General features: G+C 44.0%; 1 protein-coding gene across 8 annotated transcripts in view; it reads left to right on the forward strand.

Annotated features, from left to right (window-relative positions):
* Positions 1 to 14,046, forward strand: part of LOC115205984 (septin-9) — a 134,015-nt gene that overhangs the window by 99,798 nt on the left and 20,171 nt on the right. For 6 of the 8 annotated variants that reach the window (XM_029772498.1, XM_029772463.1, XM_029772490.1 and 3 more), the window contains one exon: positions 12,745 to 12,963. In XM_029772498.1, the coding sequence (XP_029628358.1) occupies positions 12,745 to 12,963 (219 nt within the window). Of the gene's footprint in view, positions 1 to 3,309; positions 3,384 to 3,448; positions 3,556 to 12,744; positions 12,964 to 14,046 lie in introns of those variants that run through there. The other 2 variants (XM_029772525.1, XM_029772516.1) reach the window with 2 other exon arrangements.

Below are 14,046 nucleotides of genomic sequence, written 5' to 3' on the forward strand. Positions count from 1 at the left end.
TCAAAGAACCTACTGAGACATGCCTCTCCCTGGAGCAGTATGTACACCACTGCAGTAGAAACTAGAACCACTGCAGTAGAAACTAGAACCACTGCAGTAGAAACTAGAACCACTGCAGTAGAAACTAGAACCACTGCAGTAGAAACTAGAACCACTGCAGTAGAAACTAGAACCACTGTAGAACTGGGATTTAAAGGGAGCAACTCTCCTTTAATCTTTAATGATCAAGAATTAAAGGCACACTCCTGAATGTTTGTTTCAACCGAACAGCAGCCCCACTGAGTGGTTTGTTATTAATGCCATAAAGCTGAGAGATGGGGCTATGGTGGTAAAATTGTGGTCAAAAAGAATTACAAGATGTTATCCCTTTCTCGGTATGGACACAGTTTTGCAACACGTAAACCTGCTACACAGTTACAGTACATAATATTTAACCTACTTCTCAATCCTCCTTATCCATTGTTGGATGTAGCTCCCACAATAGCAAGTAAACACGTGTCATCATGTTTATTTGGTCCCGCTAGTCCTCTGGTATGTGTTGTGGAATGATTGGGATCCTGTGAATTCCAGGAACAAAGGGTTGAAGCAGGTCATTGGAGGGTTGTAAATCAGGGACAGACAGGAGGACCAGGGGGATGGACAGGCTGGCTTCTCTCAAACCTGAGGCCAGAGGCTAGGGGGAAGGGAAGGATGAGGGGTAGAGGGGCAGGGACGGTGTGTCTACACACACACACACACACACACACACACACACACACACACACACACACACACACACACACACAGAAATGGCTAGACGCCAGCCGAACCGAAGCATGTGGAAGCCTTAAGAATGAGTGTGCTCTCATACTCCCTTAAAATAACTTTGCTTGAAAAACAAACAAAAAAGTGGCAATAGTACTGTTTGTCCATCTTGAGATGCCGTAGCCAGTATACACTTTCTCAAAATGGTCAGAATTAATCTAAGATAACTCAGATTTAGATTTTTGTTGCGCATTTGTACATCTAACTACGATGTTTGGTGAAATTTTTTTTAACATGAAAACGAGTTGTCTAGCGTTGAATGACAACAAACACTTAGTTGAAAAATCCCTACTATTGACCAATAACCGACGAATGTGCGTAGATTTCGGCTCACGACCTTCAGCTTCCTCGAGATAATATTGTGTGCACGAACAGCAAAAAAATACCTTGCCAAAGACCAAAATCAACAAAAACATCAAAATGTCGTTATAATATACAGTACTCATTCAAGGGTTTTTCTTTATTTTTACTATTTTCTACATTGCAGAATAATAGTGAAGACATCAAAACTATGAAATAACACATATGGAATCATGTTGTAACCAAAAAAGTGTTAAACATATATTTTAGATTCTTCAAAGTAGCCACCCTTTGCCTTGACGACAGCTTTGCACACTTGGCATTCTCTCAACCAACTTCACCTGGAATGCTTTTCCAACAGTCTTGAAGGAGTTCCCACATATGCTGAGCACTTTTCCTTCACTCTGCGGTCCAACTCATCCCAAACCATCTCAATTGGGTTGAGGTCGGGTGGTTGTGGAGGCCAGGTCATCTGATGCAGCACTCAATCACTCTCCTTCTTGGTCAAATAGCTCTTACACAGCTTGATGGTGTGTTGGCTCATTGTCCTGTTGAAAACAAATGATAGTCCCACTAAGCGCAAACCAGATGGGATGGTGTATCATTGCAGAATGCTGTGGTAGCCATGCTGTTTTTTTGTATGTTTTTTTGTTGTATTTTTCGCCCCTTTTTTCTCCCCAGTTTCGTGGTATCCAATTGGTAGTAGTTACAGTCTTGTCTCGTACGGACTCAGGAGAGGCGAAGGTCGAGAGCCATGGGTCCTCTGGAACACAACCCAACCAAGCCAAGCCGCACTGCTTCTTGACACAATGCCCATCCAACCCGGAAGCCAGCCTCACCAATGTGTCGGAGGAAACACCGTACACCTGGCGACCGTGTCAGCGTGCACTGCGCCCGGCCCGCCACAGGAGTCGCTAGTGCGCGATGAGACAAGGATATCCCTCCTGGCCAAACCCTCCCTAACCCGGATGACGCTGGGCCAATTGTGTGCCGCCCCATGGGCCTCCCGGTCACGGCCGACTGCAACAGAGCCTGGACTCAAACCCAGAATCTCTAGTGGCACAGCTAGCACTGCGATCCAGTGCCTTAGACCACTGCGCCACTCGGGAGGCCGTAGCCATGCTGGTTAAGTGTGCCTTGAATTCTAAATATTTCACTGATAGTGTCACCATCAAAGCACACCCACACCACCACCTCCATGCTTCACGGTGGGAACCACACATTCGGGGATCATCCTTTCACCTACTCTGCATCTCAGAGACTTGGTGGGTGGAACCAAAAATCTCCATTTTGGAATCATTAGACAGATTAGGACAGATTTCCACTGGTCTAATGTCCATTGCTTGGCCAAAGCAAGTCTTCTTCTTATTGATGTCCTTTAGTAGTGGTTTCAATTCGACCATGAAGGCCTGATTCACGCAGTCTCATCTGAACAGTTGATGTTAAGATGTGTCTGTTACTTGAACTGTGAAGCATTTATTCGGTCCTCATGAGAGCCAGTTTCATCATATCACTTGATGGTTTTTGCAACTGCACTTAAAGAAACATTTGAAGTTCTTGAAATGTTCCACATTGACTGACCTTCATGTCTTAAAGTAATGATGGGCTGTTGTTTCTCTTTGCTTATTTGATCTGTTCTTGCCATAATATGGACTTGGTCTTTTACCAAATAGGGCTATCTTCTGTATACCACCCCTACCTTGTCACAACACAACTAATTGGCTCAAACGCATTAAGAAGGAAAGAAATTCCACAAATGAACTTTTAACAAGGCACACCTGTTAATTGAAATGCATTCCAGGTGAATACTTCATTAAGCTGGTTGAGAGAATGCCAAGTGTGTGCAAAGCTGTCATCAAGGCAAAGGGTGGCTACTTTGAAGAATCTCACATTTTAAAATATATTTTAATTTGTTGAACACTTTTTTTGGTTACTACATGATTCCATATGTATTATTTCATAGTTTTGATGTCTTCACTATTATTCTACAATGTAGAAAATAGAAACAAATAAATACAAATCCTGGAATGAATAGGTGTGTTTTTTGACTGATACTGTATGCACAAAGTATTACCAACTGTTTCAGATGGGAAGCATGAGTGGTGTTTACCCTCTCTCTGAAGATGTTGAGGGGAGGGTGGTGTGAGTGAGAGGGGGGTGTGGCATGCCTGTGGTCCAGTGTCACATGACAGGGTGAGGTGGGAGGGGCCGTGGGGTTCCTCGGTGACTGGACTGGCTCTCACTAGGGGGCTGCTCTTCAGCACGGGACAACACACACGGTGAGTTTGCGGTTCTGCCTCCCTCGCAGTGTGTACTGTGTGTGGTTTCCTTGTTCTCCCCTCTCTCTTTTTCTTTGCTTTTCTCCCTCCGTCTCTTCTAGTTTCCTGTTTTGTCTGTGGTACAGTACTAGCTCTCTCTTTACTCTGCTGCCCAGGAGCACCACTACTGTGTGTGAGTGTGCATGTTTATGTTAGTGTGTATTTGTTTGTCTTGATAAAAAGTTCCACTCAGATGTACTGAGGTATGGCTGTAGAGGGGAATAGGCTTTTTGTGAAGTTTCTCTGTGTTGTACTGTAGAGGGGAATAAGTTTCTCTGTGTTGTACTGTAGAGGGGAATAACTTTCTCTGTGTTGTACTGTAGAGGGGAATAACTTTCTCTGTGTTGTACTGTACTCCCGGAACCCGACACTGTTGCTGGTTCATCCTCTAGTTTTTCTCTGTTGTTCTGAGCTCTTGGGGGTTTAGGGGGCGGAGCGGGGGAGCACAGAGTGTGTGTGTGTGGGGGGGGGGGGGGGGGGGGGGTTCGGGGATAAGAATTCTGTGTGTCTCTCTAACATGGCGTCTGCAGCTCCAGGGCCAAGCCTTGTAATCAATCCTGGGAGGTGAGGAGGCTGTTTGCATAACCACAGCACTGCTTCTCTGCTGCTGCCATGTTTCATTAAGTTTCTCTGTTTCTGCTGAGCTCTGGTTAATTTCAGCTCTCCTTTCCCCTCGTTCCGTATTTTCTCTAACGTTCCTCTAAGGACGTGATCTACACATGGGGCTGTGTAGTGCTGGAAGGGACATTGATCCATGACATTGCTGTATTGCATACAGACCAGGTACAGAACATGGAGAGAGGCAGTGCAGAGCAGTACTGTACATGGAGGGATTTCCACACGTGGAAACATGTGGAAAGATGCAGATACTTTTAGTATAGGGTGTGAGACCCTGCTGGGAAGTAGTCTCCGGCCGCCCGTTCAAAGTGAAAAGTAGTCCCTGTAGTTAAAATGATGGAGGGATGTGTCTGGAAAGTGGAGGTAGACCGAAAATAGAGTCATCTATCTCTTTCATCCCTCTTTCTTCTTTGATTGCATATTGCTGTTCTTATTAGCTGTCACAGTAAAAGCAGAACTATGGCACTGCTCTGACAATGGCTTCCCTCAACCTATGTTTTGTTTAAACAGGTTTGACCCCTGCTATTTTACATAGGCATAGTTCACTGATATCAGGCAGTTAAAAACAAGCAGAATAACGGAAGCGCTCTTCACCTTTGAGTCAGTCGGATCTGATTTACAGACACACTAGTTCAAAGGAGCTCTGTTTTCTGGACAGTTAGGGGCTCTGGTGCATTGCAAGGTGAGAACAGACACCGTGGCTCTTCAACAGTTGCTGATGTGATGCCGGAAAGGTTGTCATTACCTCTGCATTCTCGTGTGTGTGTGTTAGATTCCCAGAGGTGTGGTTCTGTCTGTAGACAAACTACCTGCATCTGTTAAGTGGGTTAGTATCTACTTTGCTTACATATTATTTCTTCACTTCTCCTTGGTCATTCGTTTGCATACCATTATGACTGGTGGAGTATGGCATGTAGCCATGTAATGTATGTCCTTGTCTCTTGAAAAGCGGTTTTAGTTCTGAAATGGTATGTATGAGATAATGAGGTCTGTGGTTTTAGTTCTGAAATGGTATGTATGAGATAATGAGGTCTGTGGTTTTAGTTCCAGTGAAGGACAGTGGGTCTAGGAAGGAAGAAGGGTAGGGGTGCAGACTGGTGTGTAGTTCATAGAGCTAGGACGATACGTCTAACATTACTGATACCGACCCAACCGACCATTTATCGAGGGCATTTTACTGCTATGCGTAGCCTTTACTAGAGGAATGTGACGTTTTGAAATGAATTAAGTCTACAAATATGGGCCATTTCTAACCGGACAATTGATATCTACAACATTTTAGTCAGGCAGGTTACATTTGTGCAGGTTCGGGCTGAAGACACGTCTCAACTGAAAATATAAAGATTTTCATTTTGAAGTGGTATCTTTCACTTCCATTTGAAGCGGGCTTGCTAACTCCTATGGTCAAACATGATTGGCATGACAATGGCCATAGTAGTTAGCTATACAGCACAGACTGATCTGGGACCAGACTGAGAGGTGGTGTCGCAGGAGGAATCTACAGTTGGTGTAAAAAGATCCTGCTCAAAATAATGAGGAAATGGTCCTGTGCATATTTTCACCAGACAATGCTGCATATCTGACCTGAAACTAAGTGCATGAGTGTGCACATTCATGTGTGTGTACCTTTGTGTTTCTCTGTGTCGATGTGTGTTTATGTTACACAGGTAGATAATGTCCCTGTACTGTGTAGGCAGTTAGGGGTCCTTGCATTTTCTGTTTTCTGTCAGAAACAGTGACGGTCAGATAAAGAGAGACAGATAACTGCAGCATGACTGAATTAACCCCTCAACCCCTCTGTCTAACATCACTCTGAAACACACTGACCCATCACTGGAAGTCTATGGTAGGTATGGGGTGCCGTTTTGTAAAGTTACGTTTGGATGTAGATTTTATAAGGTTGATGCACATTGTTACAATCTGAAGACGATTACACCTTAAATATGTTGGCGTGTTAGAACGTGCTCTCTTCGTCGTTTTATGTCTTTATTGTCCATACATTTTTAAATGAGTGTCTGAGATTGTGTCACGTATTGGGCATACAGATGTTTGGTAAACAACTCTACACACACACACACAGCAGTACATATCCCCAGCATCAGGTGACATCTGCTTTTACAGCCCTGCGGGGTCGTAGGCCACATTCTCAGGAGACCAGAAATGGAGAGGACCCTGGGAAACGGGTTTGGCTACACCAACACACCCACATAGAAGGACAACACTTCCCCGGTTCATTTTGGGGCTTCTCTTTGGGTCTGGCTAGGGGGTATTTGTACCATAATGCAGAGTAATGCCTGGTCTTACTGGCTGGCCTCCTGGCTGGCCTCCGTACTGCTGTGTCAGCCTCTGTTATATGACGGTGACTCATCATGTGTTCACTGTACCTGACAATGGCTTCTGTGTCCCAGGATCTGTTGGCTCATCTGCAGTGTTGATGATGCCAGGCTTTCTTTTGTTCTTCACATGCATTGTCATCTCTTCCCCTCTTTCCTCCCTGGTTCTTAACCTGAGAAATTCATTGGAAGAATGAAACCAGGACTCGGTCACAACTAGTTGGACTTTCGACTGTTAGAGGAAGTCTGTTTTCTGTTTTCTTGATTAATAATAGTTTGGAGTAGCGTATTCAATTTGCTTTAGAAAGGACCTTATGGACAAAATGTCATTGTAAACATGCAGCCTGGAGAGATGGCTACTCACTCTGGCTGTTAATAAAACTATAGACGACAGGCCGGAACGATCTTCTGCCTTCTTTATAGATCCCTCTTTCTTTCTCTTGTTCTCTCTCTCATGAGTCTCGGAATGTGGAGAAAAAGCAACAGATGTTTCTAGAGTACACTCATAAAAAGGTTTGTGACCAGCACAGTGAGGTTGGAAGAGTTGTAGTGCTTATGAATGAGCCCCATTGACATGTTTGACACGGTTCTCAGCAGGCCAGCTGTGTATACTTGTATGACCCCCCCATGTCATATCAGTTAGGGGAGGAATGATGTCATAAACATATACACGAAACATGTAAGGCAACACTTCATTTGCATAGTCCCAAATAGATGGTTTATAGATGTTCAGTTGATGTTCAACTAACCGCAGCACTAACCTTTTGATGAACATCATCCGACCAATGGTGAACAAATCACATTGGGTTGGAAAACTGAAATAATTAGTGTTTGCACTAATTGGACAAGTTTAGGTAATGTAGTTGTTCCCTGTTTTAAAAAATGTTCTCCCTCCTGACACACAATGTGCAGTAGATGCAGGGCTAGAGATCATAGACAGTGTAGGACAGGTGTCAAACATATGGATCTGGCCTGCGGGGGGGTTTGAGAAAAAAAGAACCAACTTTTTGGGAATATTTTAGGGCCTGTTTGTAGTTAGCTGGCTGGTAAGTGGGAATGCCCCAAGTTATGCATGGAGAGAGTAAATCAGATCTATTCAGTCCCCTCTCTGCTCTTCTCCAGTCTATTCCTCTCCTCTCTCTGGTATTGGGAATTCTGTCTTTATTTACAGAGCAAAGCAACTGCATACTCGGCAATGACAGAAAAAAAAAACATTCTTTATGGGCCATAATTGAAAACAGGAGCACAACAATTCCAGTAAATCTGGGAAAGTATTTTTATTTTTTTGTGGGAATTCTAAAAGTGTTTTTCTGTGGATTCTTACGAAATGCATTTTTCATGCCAATTTCATCTTGAAATGAAGGAAATCTCAACTTAATTTTAGGTTGACACCCTTTCACAGCAACAACCTGGTTGAAGAGTTTCAAGGGATCGGAGAGCCCAATGGAATTGGAATCTGGGGATGATTTGAAGCTCCATAAATGGAGAAGACACATTTCAGTTGAATGAATTCAGTTGTACAACTGACTTGGTATCCCCCTTTCCCTTTCCATGACAAATGATGAGGGCCAGGTTGGGAATTTAGCCATGATATCAGGGTTAACACCACTCTTACAATGAGTGTCACCTAAATAAAGGCATCCTAATTACATGTCCTCCTCTCTTTGCAGTGCCATGGGATCTTTAATAACCACAGTGAGTCAGGCCATCTGTTTAACATTGTTTATTTAAAATGTAACCTTTATTTAACTAGGCAAGTCAGTTAAGAACAAATTCTTATTTACAATGACGGCCTACCCCGGCTAAACCCAGACGACGCTGGGCCAATTGTGCGCCGCCCTATGGGAGTCCCAATCACGGCCTGTTGTGATACAGCCTGGATTCGAACCAGGGTGTCTGTAGTATTGCCTCTAGCACTGAGATGCAGTGCCTTAGACCGCTGCGCCACTCGGGGAAAGACTGCCATCCGAAAGACTGCACATCCCATTCAAAAGACAGATATCCAGTAAATGTATGTAGCCTATGTAATGTAATCCACTCAATTCCAGGAAATTATCATTAGAGGGATCCATCCATGACAACATATTGCCTACATAGTGTACCTTATGGTCCCACTGATTGCTGCGGACTGTTACTATTCAACTGACATCTGTTCTACTTAAACATTGATTACTCTCCCTGCGAATACCCTGTTTATAATGCGTTACAATCATATAAAGCTTCATGTGCCATGCATAATGCTTTATAACATAACATAGACTGTTCATAACCATTTTATAATTAGAAAGGTAGAGATAATCCATGAAAGTTCCAGAAACAGGTTCATCTTCACTTGGACTCATATCTACAATCTGCTTGGCTGACAGTTTGTCTTATTAGGTTTTGTTTTATCCTGAAGGTGGTTTGTTGTCAGCTAGCAAACACAGTGATAATGTCGAGGTTGTTCACATTCTGGGAAACCGACTGGAACCATACTCAATGGATGACATGTTTTTAAAGATGAGACACACACGACCCTCATCCATTCTTCTGCTTTTCTTGTCTGGTTAACCTTCTCTCCCTGTCCCCGTGAGATAATGTGCTGCTAATGTCTCCCAGCTGTTTAGGTTAAATGGCCAACCAGACGTTCTGACTAATGAAGGGGTCAAGGGTCATTTCAGATTTATAGGGTCATTTTCCAAAAAGCACTCAGACACCTATGTTTCGGCGCTGCACAGCGCAGGCCAAGGCATCCCTGAATATCAAATACTACATCCAATCAGTTCCATGTTATGCACTTTGGCAAGACATATTGGCTGACATACTGTTGAGCCCTCAAACTCAACTCTGGACTAGGAAGCCAGTTCCACTGCTTTTTTTCATTGTTCCCCTCTAACCAGGGACTGATTTAGACCTGGGACACCAGGTATGTGCAGTTAACTATCAGGTAGAACAGAAAATCAGCAGGCCCCGTACGTCATAGGGTAAGAGTTGAATACCCCTGCTGTCGAGTTTTTAGAGTTAGTTTACTTAATTTCCAGGTCTCCTTGAAGAGGGGTTTTAACCTCCAGGGATTTGATTGTGGTTAAACAAAGGCTACAGTTACTTCAAAAAGTTGCACAACGTCTTAGCAGTGCAGTCAGACAAAGGTTGTCTGGTCCTCTTGTATGTGCTGTTGGTTGGTAGTGTACCTAGTGTCATCTGGTTCATGAGCTGTCAACGTACAAAGCTAGGGTTGATACAATCTTTTGAATCGTGATACTGGTATCGTCACAGCCCTAATCCCTGCATCGTTCCTATAGAGTGTCACCCTCTAAACCCTCGAAACTAAACGTTTCTTAACAACCAGGAATGGGAGATTAGTGTGTGTTTCTATTTACTTCTTGTTAAACAGGCCCAAACACAGCCAAGACGTACCCAGCTCTCTGGCTCCCTGTAGAGGGAACAGACAGGTACATGTATGGCCCATCCTCCTAAAGGCGTGCTGCAGTGTCCCCTGAAGAGGGAAGGAAAAAGAGACCAGCTGTGACTCTTATTTAATGAAGAGAGGGTCGAGACTCTGTCGCCTTGTTAACCATGATCTTTCACTCCTCACCTTGCAGAGCCTGTTGTAACACTCATCATAGTAGTTCTGTACCATGGTCAGATAGAGTTATGCCCCATCCTCTCCAAAGGGGTTCTGCGGTGTCCCCTGATGGGAAGGGAAAGGGCTTTGCAGTGACTCTATTTGGGATGGACAGTGCGTCGTTTTGTCTCTGGATCCATGGAGATGAGCCATTGCACCTAACCTCACCCAATGAGTCTTTTACATCAGTCAGAGCCTTTTGTAAGTAACTCTGTTTACAGTACGTGACTGGCATATGAGGTTAGCTGGACATACAATACCAGTCCAAAGTTTGGACACACCTACTCGTTCAAGGGTTTTTCTTTATTTTACTATTTTCTGCATTGTAGAATAATAGTGAAGACATCAAAACTATGAAAAGACACATTCATGTAGTAACCAAAAAAGTGTTAAACAAATATTTTATATTTGAGATTCTTCAAAGTAGCCACCCTTTGCCTTGATAAAAGCTTTGCACACTCTTGGCATTCTCTCAAACAGCTTCATGAGGTAGTCACCTGGAATGCATTTCAATTAACAGGTGTGCCTTAATTTGTGGAATTTCTTTCCTTAATGCGTTTGAGCTAGTTAGTAGTGTTGCTACAATGTAGAATATAGTAAAAATAAAGAAAATCCCTTGAATGAGTAGGTGTATCCAAACTTTGGACTGGTACTGTAGGTAGCCTGGTCTGTTTGTGCTTCAGCCAACTCCTCAGTCATCCTTTCTTCTACTGTATGCCATGACAACACACATGACAGAAGAGTTGGCTGAAGCACAAACATTCTGGTCACCAGATCTATATCTATGGCCAACCACCCTCATATGCCAGTCAAGAACTGTAAGCGCAGGGTAGAGCCAGGTATTGGAAGTTAGAATAGTGAGACGTTGATCAGTATTACTCTGTACCTGTTGCAGTGGAAACTACTAGAGGAGAGGGTCCTGCATAACTGTTGACTGGTGTCTGGACCAGGATGGGGAAGTGGTGTGGAGGCCAGCTAGAGCTAGTTCCCTATAGGCTAGGTGTGTCTCTAACTCTGCCCGTTTCTATAGAAACATTTTACTTTGACATCATACTCAATTCACAAGACTTTTCTTTTGAAAACGGACTGGTATCAAGTGTTATCAGGGAACAGGATATACTAGCCTATTCTCTTCCTACCAGAACCTAGTGTAGTAGTCTTTACAGTGAACTCTGGGATTTTCCTGGCTTTCTCTCTTCAGTGTTGTTGTTATCGGAGTTGTAACTAGCTGGAGGGAGGGAGGAGGGATGGAATCCTGATGGCTGTAAAATTCTTGGCAGCCTGCCCTGGGGGCTCCAAGAGAGGAGCTGACTGTCCTCCTTGAAGTGTGTGTGTGTGTGTGTGTGTGTGTGTGTTTGTCAGTCATCCTTAATAGCACTCTTGATTCCAGAGTTGTGAGTAGGTCAGGTTACATCCCAGTGATTTCTCTCTTTTTCACTCTCTCATCAGCAGGACACACCATATTAAACAATATGCCTGGTGATCAGGCACCACCCAGCATACATAGTTAACTTGAGTTAGAATCTGCAGGGGGGTCCTCCTGTAACTCAGGAAAATATACAGAATATTATTCTATGAATGTATACGAGTCCTGCGGTGGTCAGACAAACATATACTGTGTATCTAACCCTCAGTAGAGACTGTTTACTTCAATATGACTGTTGAGTAAGTGTGTGACAGCAGAAGGCTCTGGGTGGTGCTGAAACATGATTGGTTCAGTACTGCGGAAGGCCCCGGGTGGTGCTGAAACATGGTTGGTTCATTACTGTAGAAGGCTCTGGGTGGTGCTGAAACATGGTTGGTTCAGTACTGTAGAAGGCTCTGGGTGGTGCTGAAACATGGTTGGTTCAGTACTGTAGAAGGCTCTGGGTGGTGCTGAAACATGGTTGGTTCAGTACTGTAGAAGGCTCTGGGTGGTGCTGAAACATGGTTGGTTCAGTACTGCGGAAGGCCCCGGGTGGTGCTGAAACATGGTTGGTTCAGTACTGTAGAAGGCTCTGGGTGGTGCTGAAACATGGTTGGTTCAGTACTGTAGAAGGCTCTGGGTGGTGCTGAAACATGGGTGGTTCAGTACTTCAGAAGGCTCTGGGTGGTGCTGAAACACGGTTGGTTCAGTACTGTAGAAGGCTCTGGGTGGTGCTGAAACATGGTTGGTTCAGTACTGTAGAAGGCTCTGGGTGGTGCTGAAACATGGTTGGTTCAGTAATAACAGGTAGTGATATGGGGGGGGGCTTTCTTTACATTTCCTTAGTTTATGGTCCGCTAGTCTACACCTCGTCAACTTTTACACTGTCTCCCCAGCTCCAACACACACACACACCACAGGTAGATGTCCTGGTGTGCTCAGCTGTCTGTTAGTATTAGCAGGGCTTTGGCCCATGTTAGGTCCTAATGTATGGATATTTGTTCAGACTAGTGTGTGTGGTCTCTAGCCCAGGTCTAGTTAGGTTATTATGTCTATCTAGTAACTAGCTCCTCACAGCTGTGAAGAAAACCTATCCTTCCAACTCCTTCACTTGTTTCTGATGACACAGCAATATGGTTCTGATATTCTTATGTTATACTCACTGTATATGTTTAGTGTAAGTTGGTTACTTGAATGTATAAGGTTTTTGTTATCTTGCTACTTTAAAGTATTTTCTTTATTTCACAGTAGGAAGCTCATGTAATGTGTCCAGTATGTTTCAAAGATACATGATCACACGAGAGTAAATAAATGGTTTATCCACTTGTACTGACATGTATTTCTCTCTCCCTCTCTCCTCAGGGTCAGAGGTCACTACCAACTACAGCAGTAGAGCCATGTCTGAGGTGGCCGTGCCCGAGATGATGCCACCCCCGGCGGTGCCCGCAGTGTGCCAGGCGGAGAAGCCTGTGCCAGGTCCTGGCATGGGGGACTTCAGCTATGTGGGCATCGATGCCATCCTGGAACAGATGCGGAGGAAAGCCATGAAACAGGGCTTCGAGCTCAACATCATGGTAGTGGGTGAGTTAACATGAAGGGAGAGAACACACCCACACAAACAGATCAAATTCAATCAATCACATTTATTTTATAAAGCCCTTTTTACGTCAGCTGTGCTTTACAAATACCCAGCCTAAAACCCCAATGAGCAAGCAATGCAAATGCCATACACACACACACACACACACAATCAGCACAACATCATGGTAGAGGATGAGTTTACATGGTGAGAGACGAATGCATGTGTACTGTATATGATCATAGGTTTACATCAAATGAGCTCAACATCCTGGTCTGCTGTTATCCAGCCTGAAGAAACACATGCCAGAAGGTGGTGGTGTGTGATAGGGACCAGGTTGTGGTTACGGTGAGAGGCTGTTATCCAGCCTGAAGAAACACATGCCAGAAGGTGGTGGTGTGTGATAGGGACCAGGTTGTGGTTACGGTGAGAGGCTGAGTTACTGTTATCCTCTCCTCTGTTATTCAAGGAGGATATATCTCTAATTTAACCAGAGGATCTCTCTAATTAAGAAACACACACACACACACACACAGATCTTTGGACCCTCCCACCATACTGACTCTCCCTCATCAGTGTGAGATGGCTCCTTTTTAAAACGGTCGATTTTTACAACATACACGCCTTCCTTCACCAGACCAGCCCCTATAAAACCCCTTTGCCATGCTGTCTCCACACCACGTCTCCATTTGATGATGTCGCGACTGTCAGTCTGCTCTGTGGGTTCTTTCCGTGGATAAAACGGCTCACTTAGACTACAGCCTACAGGGGTACTTCAAGGAATGAGGATGCAGACTCATCCATGGAAAAGAAAATCCAAAACGACCACCTAGTCTCCTGCAGTGCATATGTGCACTCAGGTGTAATTTGTGAGAACAGCTGTAGGGAAGGAGACAGAATACAGGACGTTAGGTTAATGTTTTAATTTCTCTGCTACAGACTGCTCTGGTATATAATAAGTGTACTGAACAAAAATATAAATGCAACAATTTCAACGATTTTACTGAGTTACAGTTCATATAAGGATATCAGTCAATTGAAATAAATTCATTAGGCCCTAATCTATGGATTTCACGACTGGGCAG

Source organism: Salmo trutta, chromosome 1, assembly GCF_901001165.1.
Source record: "Salmo trutta chromosome 1, fSalTru1.1, whole genome shotgun sequence".
NCBI classification, from domain to species: Eukaryota; Metazoa; Chordata; class Actinopteri; order Salmoniformes; family Salmonidae; genus Salmo; species Salmo trutta.